Source organism: Carettochelys insculpta, chromosome 16 (genome assembly GCF_033958435.1).
Source record: "Carettochelys insculpta isolate YL-2023 chromosome 16, ASM3395843v1, whole genome shotgun sequence".
In the NCBI taxonomy this organism is placed as follows: Eukaryota; Metazoa; Chordata; order Testudines; family Carettochelyidae; genus Carettochelys; species Carettochelys insculpta.
In genome coordinates, this window is record NC_134152.1 from 9,315,239 (window position 1) to 9,329,329 (window position 14,091).

A 14,091-nucleotide genomic window follows, 5' to 3' on the forward strand; every position below is an offset into this window, starting at 1 on the left:
TAGCAGGGAATATAAAAAGCAACAAGGGAGGTTTCTACAGATTTTACAAGTAAGAAGGTGGTCAGGGAAGGTGTGGGACTGTTACTGATTGGGGAAGGCAACCTAGTAACACATGGGCCACGTCTACACGTGCACACTACTTCGAAGTAGCGGCGCCAACTTCGAAATAGCGCCCGTCATGGCTACACGTGTTGGGCGCTATTTCGAAGTTGAAATCGACGTTAGGCGGCGAGACGTCGAAGTCGCTAACCCCATGAGGGGATGGGAATAGCGCCCTACTTCGAAGTTGAACATCGAAATAGGGCACGCAACATCGAAATAACGGGGTCCGCCATGGCGGCCATCAGCTGAGGGGTTGAGAGATGTTCTCTCTTCAGCCCCCGCGGGGCTCTATGGTCACCGTGTGCAGCAGCCCTTAGCAGCCCAGGGCTTCTGGCTGCTGCTGCTGCAGCTGGGGATCCATGCTGCATGCACAGGGTCTGCAACCAGTTGTCGGCTCTGTGGATCTTGTGTTGTTTAGTGCAACTGTGTCGGGGAGGGGCCCTTTAAGGGAGCGGCTTGACTCCGCCCTGTGACCCTGTGACCCTGTCTGCAGCTGTTCCTGGCACCCTTATTTCGATGTGTGCTACTTTGGCATGTAGACATTCCCTCGCAGCGCCTATTTCGATGTGGTGCTGCCCAACGTCGAAGTTGAACATCGACGTTGCCAGCCCTGGAGGATGTGTAGACGTTATTTATCAAAATAGACTATTTCAATGTCGCTACATCGAAATAAGCTATTTTGATGTAGCGTGCATGTGTAGACGTAGCCATGATGTGCACAAAAATGACGTACTCAATGTTTTTTTTTGCCTTTTTTTTTTTCACAGACAAGATCAACTCCCAGACTGCTGCATCAGGCAGCACAATATGTGGGGGTGGGCAGCCCTCAGTGGGGAAAGAATAGTTGGACTTATACAAATCCATAGGGCCGGATCTAATGCATCAGAGGGTGCTGGAGGAGTTGACATATGATTGCAGAGCCACTGGCAATTATCTTTGAATAATCCTGGCAACTGGGGGAGGTCACGGATGATTGGAAAAAGGCAAATGTTGTGTCCCTCTCTAAAAAAGAGGAGGAGGTTCTGGAGAACTACAGACCTGTCAGCCTCACCTCAGTCCCTAGAAAAATCAGGGAGGGGATCCTCAAGAAATCCATTTTAAAGTTCTTGGAAGAGGAGAAAGTGATCAGAAAGAGTCAACATGGATTCACCAAAGGCAAATCATGCCTGACTGACCTGATTGCCTTCTGTGATGAAGTAACTGGATTTATGGATATGGGGAAGGCAGTGTATGTGATATACCTGAACTTTAGCAAAGCTTTGGTACAGCATCACACGATATTCTTGCCAGCAAGTTAAAGAAATATGGATAGGATAAATGGCCCATAAGGTGGCTAGAAAGCTGGTTTGATTATTAGGCTCAAAAGGTTGTGGTTAATGGCTTAATGTCTGGTTGGCAATTGTTATGAAGCGGAGGCCCTCAAGGGTCACTGGTGCCAGTTTTGTTCAACATTTTCATTAATGACCTGTCAAAACAAAAAAGCAGTAAAGTAGCACTTTAAAGACTAACAAAATAATTTATTAGGTGAGCTTTCATGGGACAGACCCACTTCTTCAGACTGTAGCCGCACCAGAACAGACTACTATATCTATGGTCTGAAGAAGTGGGTCTGTTCCACGAAAGCTCACCTAATAAATTATTTTGTTAGTCTTTAAAGTGCTACTTTACTGCTTTTTTTGCTTTGATTGTTTATAGACTAGTACTGCTCCATCTCTGTTATTAATGACGTGGATGAGGGGATGGATTACAGTTTTCAGATGACACTAAGTTAGGAGTAGAGGTAGATATACTGGAGGGTAAGGATATAGTACAGAGTCACTTAGATAAATTGGAGGATTGGGCCAGTAGAAATCTGATGAAGTTCAACAAGGACAAGTGCAGAGTCCTGCACTTAGGAGATAAGAATCCCAGACACTGCTATGGGTTGTGGATCAACTGGCTAAGCAGCAGTTCTGCAGAAAAGGACCTGGAGTTACAGTGGATGAGAAGCTGGACGTGAATCAATAATGTGCACTTGTAGCCAAGAATGGTCATGGTATATGGGGCTGCATTAGTAGGAGCATTCCCAGCAGATGCAAGGAGGTGATTATTCCTCCTTATACAACACTGGTAAGGCCATGTCTGGAATATTATGTCCAACTCTGAACTGCCCATTACAAAAAGGATGTAGATATACTAGAGAGAGTCTAGTGGAGAGCAACAAAAATGATTAAGGGGCTGGAATAGGCTTAGGGAGAGGCTTAGGGACTCAGACTTATATTTTCTACAGAATAGAAGAGTGAGGGGAGGATTTGAGAGCAGCTTTCAACTACCTGATAGGGGATTACAAAGAGGATAGAGAGAGGCTGTTCTAGGTAGTGACAGATGGCAGAACAAGGAGCAAAGGTTTCAAGTTTCAGTGGGACATGTCTAGGTTGGGTATTAGGTGAAAGTATTTTTCCGGGAGGGTGGTGAAACACTGGAATGCGTTACCTAGAGGGGTGGTGGAATCTCCATCCCTAGAGGTTTTTAAGTCCCAGCTTGACAAAGCCTTGACTGGGCTGATTTATTTGGGATTAGTCCTGCTTTGAGCAGAGGGTTGGACTTGATCTCCAGAGGTCTCTTCCAACCTTACGATTCTGTGATAGGCACCATATGCAGTCTACTACTTACGTGAGAGATCTTTAGTGAAATTTTGTAACAGAATGCATTTGATGTGTCCTCCATGGATGACAAACATCTGTGAGTAGTCGTGATCATTTGTCTCTAGAAGACACATTGTTGAGGTGTATTTTTAAAGTGCTTACCAGAGTCATCTGGAAATACTTAATGTAGCCTATTAGAGTTTATGGGATTAGTTCAATTTTCATTGCAATTATACCATCTTTTTCACATATATTCATATTAAATATCTATTGTAATAACTTGCAAGAGCAACTCTTTCCAATATAATGCACCTATGTTTTTTTTTCTTCTTTTTTAACTATGGGAATGAATTATTTAAATATTGCCTCTCCAGGCCAATGGAAGTACTTCCTGAGTTTGGCTTTTCCATTACTTCTTTGTTAAGTGTTAGGTAGTATCACAATGATGAAACAAAATTTCTGCATAATGTGGAGACTTGGGAACTAATTTCTTTTAGCGTGTCATTCAAATGTGAATAACAAAGATGCAGGTTAGCTCTAAGTAGTGAATAATCCATGGCTATCAGATGAGCTAATGAAATGTTTTTCTTTCTCCGGACAGTTGCTTGTACTCAGATTTTGGAAACAATCATGTTTAATAGTCTCAAGGGTTTAAGTTATATCATCTTCCTTGCTGGGACTGTGGTGGAGGTGATGAAAGCTTCCTTTCCCCCATCACGGCATCAAAGAAATCTTGTCAGCCAAAACATTCTGCTAAATATCAGAGTCATTCAAAAGCCTTAAAAAAAAAAAGCATAAACAGATGTTTCTCACTGTCAGATTCAGACACAACTGACCTTGTTCTTGAGTTGCAGCCAGGCTGGCATACTGAGATGTTGAGGGAGCTTAGTCCTGCAAACTGCATGTTATTAGAACTTTGACCCTACTTGTGAGTAAATTCTGACTGGTGGGTACTGAGTTCATTGTAATTTGAGAATACAGATTGAAGAGAGCCTGTAGCCAAACTGAATAGCACATAAAAAAAGTTTGCTTCCCTTTGAGCCTTTTTTTTTATCAGTGAAAAAAAACTCTCATTGCAAATTACTAATGCTTAAGATGTCTCCTAAAGCTGGGTGACGCTACTGAAAATAAACTTTGTTTTATCTGGCAACTGCAGGTATACCTGAACCCTTCCAATCTGGTTTAGGACCGGGGTTTGACATGGAAACTGCACTAGTGTAATTTGTTTGCAAGTCTTGAAGAAATGGCGAGATGATCTAAATGATTATTCCAAATCTGACAGTAATCTTGAATGCCATTCTCTGCAAATTGCAGTTCATCTGCTTTGAAAATCAGAACATAGGCCCATCCCAAATACATATGAATTGCAAAATAAGATGCATATTTTACACAGGAAAAAAGTGTGCGGTACAGGATACCCAGATTTACATGAGGGTTCCGTTCCACATACCCTCGCGTAACCCAGATTTCTCAGAGGTGGGGGTCCAGCTTTTTCCCTGGTGGAACACACGTTCTGCAGCTGGGGAAGCAGCAGAATGGTAAGTCCTGGGGTGCGGGGGCAGTTGGGGAGGTTTAAGCCTGGTGGGGAGTTGAGGCCCTGGGAGGTGGGGGTTAAGCCTGGGGTGGGTTAGGGCTGCAGGGGTGGGTTAGGGGCAAGGGGTGGAGTTGAGCCAGAGCTGTGCAGGGGTTTGAACCAGGGCTGCATGCAGGGGGTTTGAACTGGAGTTGTGGGGGGGTGAACTGTGTGTGGGGGGATTGAGCCAGAGCTGCATGTGAGGGGTGGTGAGCTGGAACTAGAGCTCTGCACGGGTGGTGAGCTGGCAGGGAGGTTGAACTGGGGGCAGGGAGGCTGATCTGGGGTTGTGCCTGAGGGGTGGTCAGCTAGAGCCAGAGGTGGGGGTGAGGAGTGAGCAGGAGCTATGTGCAGGTGGTGACCGGAGCTGGCGGGGGAGGGCGGGGGCTGAGCCGGGGCCATGCGGATCCGGGGGGTGGGGGGAGTTGAGCCAGGGCTGGGAGCCAGGGGAATGAGTTAAGCGCAACTGGAAATCACGCATTTCCAGGGTTTACTGTAGGAATTGGGGGTCAGCCATGTAAGATTGGGATCATGTACTCTGGGTTGGCATACTCTGAGACCTTACTGTACTTTTAAAAAGTGAAAATGTAAATAAGATAAATTACTTAAATGCTGACAATAGGTAGAGTTTGGTAAACATGGAGTGGAACATCTGCTAAGAAGAATTCAAAACATTTAAATTGATTAGCATTACCATGTAAATTCATTTCTTGACAGCAATTCACAATAATGCCTATTTCAAATTTAGCTTGGTTTTCTTCGAGCACCAGTTCGTTCGTTCGTTTGTTTTTTAATGATCTCATGTACATGTTCATCATCCATCATGTTTAGAATTACTGATGCAATGCCAATGGCAGAACTTAGCCCTAACTGTTTTGAGTTGTCAGATTTTATTGCTTGTCATTTGCACTTCGAAATGGGGTGAGAGCTTCACCCACAATACACATCCTCCTGTTTTAAGAATTCATTTTAGGTATCCCAAAGACAATTTGCAGTTCTGTTTTGTTTTGTTTTGTTTTTTTGAGTACTTAAAAATGAACCACTACAAGTTCGCTGTTTATTGCTGATCCCTTATTTTGCCATTTAGAACAGGTTTCACAGTGTTTAAAACGGTAACACTTATTTTGGCGAGAGCCTGAAGACTTCACTTACTTTTTATTTAGTCCTTGCTCAAGGAAAAGTGTTGCCAAACCTTGCATTTTCTATTTCAGGTTAACAAATTAACTGACACAACAGTAAATTCCAGGGTAAACAGAACAGACTTTTTTTTTTTTTTTTTTTTTTAATTCTGAAGCTTGCTTAACACTGGGCTGATCTGGTGTGAACGTGTTTACATCCTGGCCATATTAGAATCGACAGTGTGTTGGAATACTGTTTGAAATCCCACTTTATGCAACTTCTAAGTGAACATAGTAGAGGTTCTCCTGAGTAAAAACCGAGATTTGTGTGGGACATGGATGTACCAGGGAAGTGGGGAGGGCTGGAAATGATTCCTCAGGTTAAGCAGGGACTGCTCCCTCCCATTATCCTCAGGCGCCTAGGCCTTGCTTCTTTGCTCAAATACTAGACAGGTAGAGCCTAATAGATGCACTGTATTTGTGTGTGTTTGAGAGGCAGCCCCATGAGGCAGTGAGCTACATCTTACTGCAGCACTTGCTGACAAGGGACAAATGAGCCTTGTTTTGAGAAGCTCAGGATCTGGCCTTTTGTGATTTGGTATTTGATATGAACCTACTGAAGTTAAGTCGTATTTGCCGGATTTTAAAGGGATACTCAGAAAAAAAAAAAAAAGCTAGTTCAGAGCAATGAAAACATGACTCTAACATACTGATGTATATACAAAAGTGCTTCTGTTAATTACTGGAATTCCAGTGGTATAAAATGTGTTTTCATTTGTCCCAGGGAAAAGATTCTTGCAATGTGTTCCAAGTCTTTTTTTAAAGGCTTCTTATATGCACTCTGTTGCAAAATGAGCAGCAATATGTTAAGACCTGTAAATACTTCCTGCTGATTTTAACACATTTTTTTTATTATTATAGCAGAAAGAAGTATAAAACTGAACACCAGACTTGCATTTTAAAAGAATGATCCTCCTTTGCTACATTGCCACAGCACTATTTCATGTTGAATCTCAGCATCTAAATCCAAGCAGAATTACTGTAAAACTTGCTTGTTGCTGAGAGGGATCGTGTAAATCCTCGGAAGTACTATAGCAAGGCGATAATGGATAGGTCACCAAAATTACAATACATTCTCTCATACAGGCAGCCAGTTGCTTCTGCACATTGTAAACTTTTCCTTTTCTTTTCAAATTCAGTGTTTCTGTTAAAACTTAGTATTAAAACTGATGAAAGACATATCTGGATTGAAACCCATCCATCATTAAGCTTTTAAATAGTAAGCATGTTACATATCGTTACCTCTGTTCATTTGCTTTTATGAAGGTTTGCTGGGTTATATTTGTTTTATTCACTTTCCTTATTTACATACGGAAACAAATTCAGCCCTGGTTTAATACTGCTGAAGCAATTTGAGTTACACCAAATGTGAATTTAGTTTTTTATCCCTCACCAATATGTTCACTGTTCTAAACCTACCTGTTCTAATATTTGCTGGCAATGCCTATCACAGGAAAAAAACATAGGTAATATAACACATTGGTCTAAAATCTTGAAAAGAAAGCAAATCAAAAAGTATCAAACATTTTTCTTTTGTATTTAAAAAGTTTTAAGCAGACTCAAATTATAGGCATGTTACATAACACCTTGTCCCCAAAATACTTGTACTTTGAGTGTTTACTGGTACTTGTTGGAACTATTTTAGTCTTACATGGATTTAAAATTAATGTTAAAATTTAAGCTGAACATAGTTGAGGTATTGGACCCTTGACCAGTGTAGCTAAACCATTGCTGTGGGGGATAAGTTAGGGCTAATTTAGACACTAGTGGATAACATAGCTTTGGCCTTTGAATGCACTAAATTGTAGTAAAAGGGAGCAACCTGTATGATCAAACTTTGCCCCCAGAAAAAGACTCCTCAGAGCTCTTTAAAAGGACGCTGTATCTTTCTGACCATCCAAGATACTCAGTTAAGACATAGATAATGATTGAATTGCCCAGTAAAATACTATGCAATTGTAATAGCTTAACAATCATCTTTGGCACTAAAAGCTTTACTTTAAGCAGGGAAATTTTATTCCCCCAAGAGTCTTCCCTCAAGGGATTAATTTCCTCTAATATTGTAGGTTACCATTAATCAGCTTCCTTTTTCTGCGCGAGGTTCCCCTAAGGGAGCTACGGCCAGCTATGGTGGTTGGCTCCCCCTTCCTCTGCCTTCCAAACTAAATGCCCAGTTGGCTGCCTGCTTTTTGTTTGGGAAAAAAAAAATTGCATAGTATTTTACTTTTGTGAAAGAGTAACACTTTGCTTGGTTTGTGTCTCCCACTCTTCCCTGTCCCAGACAAGCCTGAATACACAAAAGCTGTGTGCTACATTTTCACCATGTTATCTTCTTCTAAATTGCAATAATCTGCATGACTGGAGTTCTTTATATTTCCTTTGTGTTTCCCATAGTGCCAGGCTTCCCTTACCCTGCTGCAACGGCAGCTGCTGCTTACAGAGGAGCACATCTAAGAGGTCGAGGTCGTACAGTGTACAACACATTTCGTGCAGCAGCCCCCCCTCCTCCAATCCCAGCCTATGGCGGGTAAGTGGTTCTTTCTCTCTTACCTGTTACAGAACATTCCCAAAGGCTATGAACTATTTGTGAGTGCAGTGCATGCTGGTCTTGTCTTACCACAGAAACCAACACAGCATGCAACCAATCCAACTGCCTGAAGTGGTGCACCTTGCACAGACTATTGAAAAATGACTGTAATTTATACTGTCATGGTTGGCGGCTTTAAGCATTTTATGTGTCACATGTTGTTATGTAAATTCTCTTAGAGACTGAATGCTGCAGGACAGAGAAATTTACAGCTAAAGGTATATTTTTCATGATTGCAAACATCTGGCTATTGAGGAGTTTGGATGAATAAAGTTTTTTTTCCTTTTATTTTTTTCCCCCCAAATTCAAATTCTCCTGCAGAAAGTTATCTCAGGAAAGCTAGAGGGGGGTTATGTCTATGGTATTTATTTTACATTAAAATTCAGTTTTGTTTCATATTTTCCTAGGCCGTGTCTACACTAGCCCCAAACTTCGAAATGTCCATGCAAATGGCCATTTCGAAGTTTACTAATGAAGCGCTGAAATACATATTCAGCACCTCATTAGCATGCGGGCAGCTGCGGCACTTCGAAATTGACACGGCTCGCCGCCGTGCAGCTCGTCCCGACAGGACTTCTTTTTGAAGGGACCCCGCCTACTTCGAAGTCCCCTTATTCCTATCTGCTGATAGGAATAAGGGGACTTTGAAGTAGGCAGGGTCCTTTCGAAAAGGAGCCCCGTTGGGACGAGCCGCACGGCAGCGAGCCGCATCAATGTCGAAGTGCCGTGGCCGCCCACCTTCTAATGAGGTGCTGAATATGTATTTCAGCGCTTCATTAGTAAACTTCGAAATGGCCATTTGCATGGCCATATCGAAGTTTGGAGCTAGTGTAGACATAGCTCTAGTGACATATTTTGCCTTCATTTACTAAAAACCAAAGTGCAAAATAAACACACTGAAACCTACTTTAAATTAGGACTAAATAAAGTTCACTCAGCCAATTATAATCTTTTGAAGATATATAATTCTGGGGAGGATGGAGAAACTTCACAGCCCCCCTTAGCCCCTGCAAATGTTGAAACAGATGATTTGATAATTGCACATGGTCATTCAAATACATCACTTAAGTTAAATGATATATCACTTCCATGGGAGGATTCCTGGAATTTATAGAATCTGGCTGCTGAAGCAGTGGGTGGGCTCTAGCCTCCCAGGCTAGAAGAGGGTGCCATCAAAACAGGTCATCATGGACGTGCCTCATCCCTTGTAGATCTCATGCTACCCACTGATATTATTTCTGATAAGTGGCTTACATTTGTCACTGGTTGGACACAGTTCTCATTAAACACTGTGTCTTGGTAGGTAAAAATGCAGATCATTTAGTAAACAGGTTCTTGATCACCAGTGGTCAATCAGCCTCTGCAGGCTCCAGAGATGTGAGGGACTGACTGCCTGATATTTCTGCTGCACCTGGCTTTGTCACCTAACAAGAAAGAAATAGGGCAGATATAGTGAGTTTTGTCATCTCTTACCAAATAAGTAATCTGCTACAGAATGAGGCTATTTTTAAAAGTGCATTTATTAAATTGGTGCAGTTATATAGAGCAGCAAAAATAAATTATTGTGCATCTAATGGAAAAGGACAGAAGGTTGGCTGCAACTATCTTTGTCTATAACAAGCCAATGGCAAGCAATTGAGTGAAGGGAGCGCTTGCAAGGTAAATTACTCTTGATATTGGAACGGATTTAGAGTCTTCCCTATAGTGATAAATTTGGAGGCATTTTGGTCCCACCAAGATACTCAAGTTCGTAAGGGCTACCAAACCCAGTTGCTTCACTATAACACACCAAGGCTGCGTCTACACGTGCACGCTACTTCGAAGTAGCGGCAGTAACTTCGAAATAGCGCCCGTCACGTCTACACGTGTTGGGCGCTATTTCGAAGTTGAAATCGACGTTAGGCGGCGAGACGTCGAAGTCGCTAACCCCATGAGCGGATGGGAATAGCGCCCTACTTCGACGTTCAACATCGAAGTAGGGACGTGTAGACGATCCGCGTCCCGCAACATCGAAATAGCGGGGTCCTCCATGGCGGCCATCAGCTGGGGGGTTGAGAGATACTCTCTCTCCAGCCCTTGCGGGGCTCTGTGGTCACCGTGGGCAGCAGCCCTTAGCCCAGAGCTTCTGGCTGCTGCTGCTGCAGCTGGGGGTCCGTGCTGCATATACAGGGTCTGCAACTAGTTGTTGGCTCTGTGTATCTTGCACTGTTTAGTGAAAGTGTGTCTGGGAGGGGCCCTTTAAGGGAGCGACTTGCTGTTGAGTCCGCCCCGTGACCCTGTCTGCAGCTGTGCCTGGCTCCCTTATTTCGATGTGTGCTACTTTGACGTGTAGACGTTCCCTCGCTGTGCCTATTTCGATGTCGGGCTGCGCAACGTCGAAGTTGAACATCGACGTTGCCAGCCCTGGAGGACGTGTAGACGTTATTCGTCGAAATAGACTATTTCGATGTCGCAACATCGAAATAAGCTATTTCGATGTTGGGTGCACGTGTAGACGTAGCCCAAGAGTTCATGTCCCTCACAGACTGTTTCAGAATTTGCAAGACAAATAACAGCCTCTTCATTCCTTGGCCATTATGGGTATTTCTGCATTGCATCTGGTAGTCAGACTTGTGCTAACTCAACTCAAGCTGGCATGGTAAAAATAGCGAAGTAGGTGTTGAGACTACAGCAGAGGCATAGCCTAGCCACCTGAGCTCAACCACAAAGTACAGGATGGACTTGAGTGTGCAAGTTGTTGCCTGAACCACTATTTTTAGCATGCTTGCTTGAGGTGAGTGAGTGTGAGTCAGTTTACCTGAGCTCAGAGAATTGCTCCCAGCTGTAGTGTAGATATACCCTAAGTGACTCCCTTGCAAAAACTCTGTAAACCTGAGAGTCATAGCAATCCACTTACAGAGAGGAAAAGACTAAGAATAGGAAATGTAAAGGCAGAAAACAGCAAAATGAAAATCAAATAGGAAACTCTTTAATGGGACCCAAAGCACCACATGTCCCTCATCACCACCTCTGACAGTTAAGCATCTGTTCTGTCCCAAAACACTAATGAGTGGGTAGAATGCCACAGATGCAGGCTTACATCCCCCTAGGCCTGCTCATGAAGTGCTACAGCAAATCGATCTGTCAATCATTTAGGTCTGTACACTGGTCTCTAAGGTGAAGGCCAGCAGGGGCAGTACTATCTTTGTAACTTCTCTCTTATCCTGCTGAAGCCCATCGGGCAGGTGGAAAGAAGGGCAGGAATCTTCCCTGAGTCTTTCTTTCTCTCTTCTCCCAGACTGTACAAGTAATGCCCTTGCTTAAAACAGTCAAGCTGAATTAAATGCAGAAAATTAGCATAATGTGCTGTTAAGCCTGCACCACTGTAATGACAAGAAGTCACACAATGAGAAAGTTAAGATACTCACAAAAATTAATTTGACCATATTGTATATCTTTTTAATCTATTTTTAACAGTAGACAAAATTATTTAGGAACAAACAGGAAAACAGGAACAGAAGATTCTGCATAAGTGCAACCTGACCCAGCTAATGTTGCTTTTAAAATCATTTACATTGTTAGTGCTTTTAACCATACTGAGTTATTTTGTTTTGCATGCATTGTTTCTTTCAAAACACACTACTGGCAGGAGTTGGACTCAGAAGAGGAGGGAAAATAGGCTATTCCTAGCTCTGGCCAAACACTAAGTCCCACCCACTCACTGAGGTAGTCAAAAGGATGTTGGAAATATCATTGTGTGTTCTGGTGTGCTTCACAGGGTGTCTTGAACCTGGCTCCCCATCAGTGAATACTAAATATGCCCACAGCTGCATATGAATGTCAGTGAACTCAGAATGGTGCATCTAGCTTGTGGGGTTTTCCTCTATTACATGTGAGACCAAGTGAAAGTCCTCATGGACAAAACAGAGTCAGTGTTTTGTATGTACAGACAAGGGGAAGCACACTAAACCACATTCATTCACAAGGAGCTCCTCCTTGGGGACTTTGTGTCAGCTACAACATCCACCAGGAGCCCACCCACCTTCCAGGGATCAGAAATGCCCTAGTGGACCACCACAGGAGGCTCTTCCCTCTCCATAAGTTATCACGTCACTAGGAAGTGGCCTCGACGATCTTCCAGTGGTATGGAACTCCACAAATCGGCCTCTTTGTCACCAGGCAGAACAGGAACTGCCACTGCTCCTTCTGTGGTGTGGAACAGTATTCCATCTCTTGTTTTTAAATCCATGGGTGAAATATATATACATCAAGGCCAATAGAAACACATGATGCTAATTGTGGGTGGCGGTGAGCACTCTGCTAATCAGCTGGGCAGCACCTGCATCACTCCTAGTCACTGCCAAGCACTTAGCTTACAGTAAACATTGGTCTATTCTAGGATTTCTTCTCAGATACCTTCTTCCAGTCATGGGCAGAGGGTCTGGTGTATGCATTCACGCCAATACGTCTCATCAGCAGCATTCTCATTCGAATGGAATAGGCAAGGGACATACTGATAGCCCTGGCCTGGCCAGCACTGGTTCAGGATGTTACTAGACCTGGCAGATTATTTCCCTCCCCCAGCTTATCCATTGGACCTACTGTCACAGGACCAACACATGATCCTCCATCCAGACTTCTCATCCATGCATCTGAAGCACCTCTGTCTGCTGGTATGGGACCCTATCTGTTAGTGGAATTCTAACTTAGTTCTCTCACAGCTTATGGGATCTCTGTTCAAGCTATTGGCTGCATGCGTTTTCTCCCATTTGTCCATTTTTTCCTGGTCATGGTGACATTGTCAAGATCAGTTTCAGGAATCCAAGCTTTAACTTTGGAACCTCCATATTTTGTTTTCTTTAAGGACAAGGTCCGTCTTCAGTTCCACCTGGTCTTCTTTCCAAAGGTGGTCTTCTCCTTTCACATGTATCGAGACATCATCTTGTCTGTGTTCTGCCCTGAGTGGAGCAGGAAAGATGGCTACATGCGCTGGATGTTAGGCGGGCTTTGGCCTTTTAAATGGTATGAACTAAGCCATTCTGTAAGTCATCTCAGCTTTTCATGGCTAAAGCTGATAGGATGAAGGAAATGCTGGTGTCCACTCAGTGGCTGGCTCACTGCATCACCTTGTGTACCAGGAACAGCTGCAACCTTATGCAGTCCTGCCACTACAGATCATGCAAGCCCATTCAACCCGGACCCTGCCATTGTCAGCAACATTGCTGGTGCACATGCCTGTCCAGGACATGTGTAAAGCTGTGCCATGGTCATCAGTTCACATGGTCATATGCTATCATACCCTCACCCAGCAAGCCAGAGATGATGTTGGATTCAGCAGTCTACAAGACTATGATCTTCTACTTGCCTCCATGAGTGCTGCTTGGAGTCACCTAATGTGTGATGAACATGAGCAAGGACTCAAAGAAGAACAGACAGACAGATACCATTTCATAACTGGTATTTGAGTTGTGTTGTTCATGTCCATTCCACAAGCTGCCCCGTGACCGGATTTTTCTGTAAAGAACGAACTGAGAGTAGGGGGAGCTCATGTGCCCTTTATACAGTGCTACCGCTTGTCACTCCATGAGTTGCCAGGGCCATTCCCTCACAGATGATCCTAGGGAAAAAATTCTGACACCGCTGTACATGGTGAGTGCACACACTAAGTGTGGAAAGGATGTGAGCAACACATCTCTAAAAGTACCAGTCACAAAAAGGTAGCTGCCTTTTCTCATCTTGTCTTACTTCCACAACAATGGAGGCCACCAAACTTCCTCTGAATATTTCCTAGGGCAGTTATTTTCAAAGAAAACATCCAATCTTGATTTTTGATGTTTTCTTCATATCAGAGGATTTTTTTTTATTATAAAATGAAAGCAGACGAGATTTTTGTAAAACAAGATAGCATTTGAGAGTGGCATTCCTGCAGTATAAGGGTGTATGCCATCTTTTGCTAATCCTGGCTCTTGGAGGGGCTGAAGGTTCAACCGTTGTGACAGCCAGAAACTTCTCAAAGCCTGACAGTGGACATTTAAATATTTGGGACCC

General features: G+C 43.4%; 1 protein-coding gene across 19 annotated transcripts in view; it reads left to right on the forward strand.

Moving 5' to 3' along the window:
* RBFOX1 (RNA binding fox-1 homolog 1) overlaps positions 1 to 14,091 on the forward strand; it is a 1,793,461-nt gene that overhangs the window by 1,697,956 nt on the left and 81,414 nt on the right. For all 19 annotated transcript variants that reach the window (XR_012647710.1, XM_075010515.1, XM_075010513.1 and 16 more), the window contains one exon: positions 7,872 to 8,004. Coding sequence is in view for 18 of the 19 variants with exons in the window: in XM_075010515.1 (XP_074866616.1) it covers positions 7,872 to 8,004 (133 nt within the window). In the remaining variant the exon portion in view is untranslated. The remainder of the gene's footprint in view (positions 1 to 7,871; positions 8,005 to 14,091) is intronic.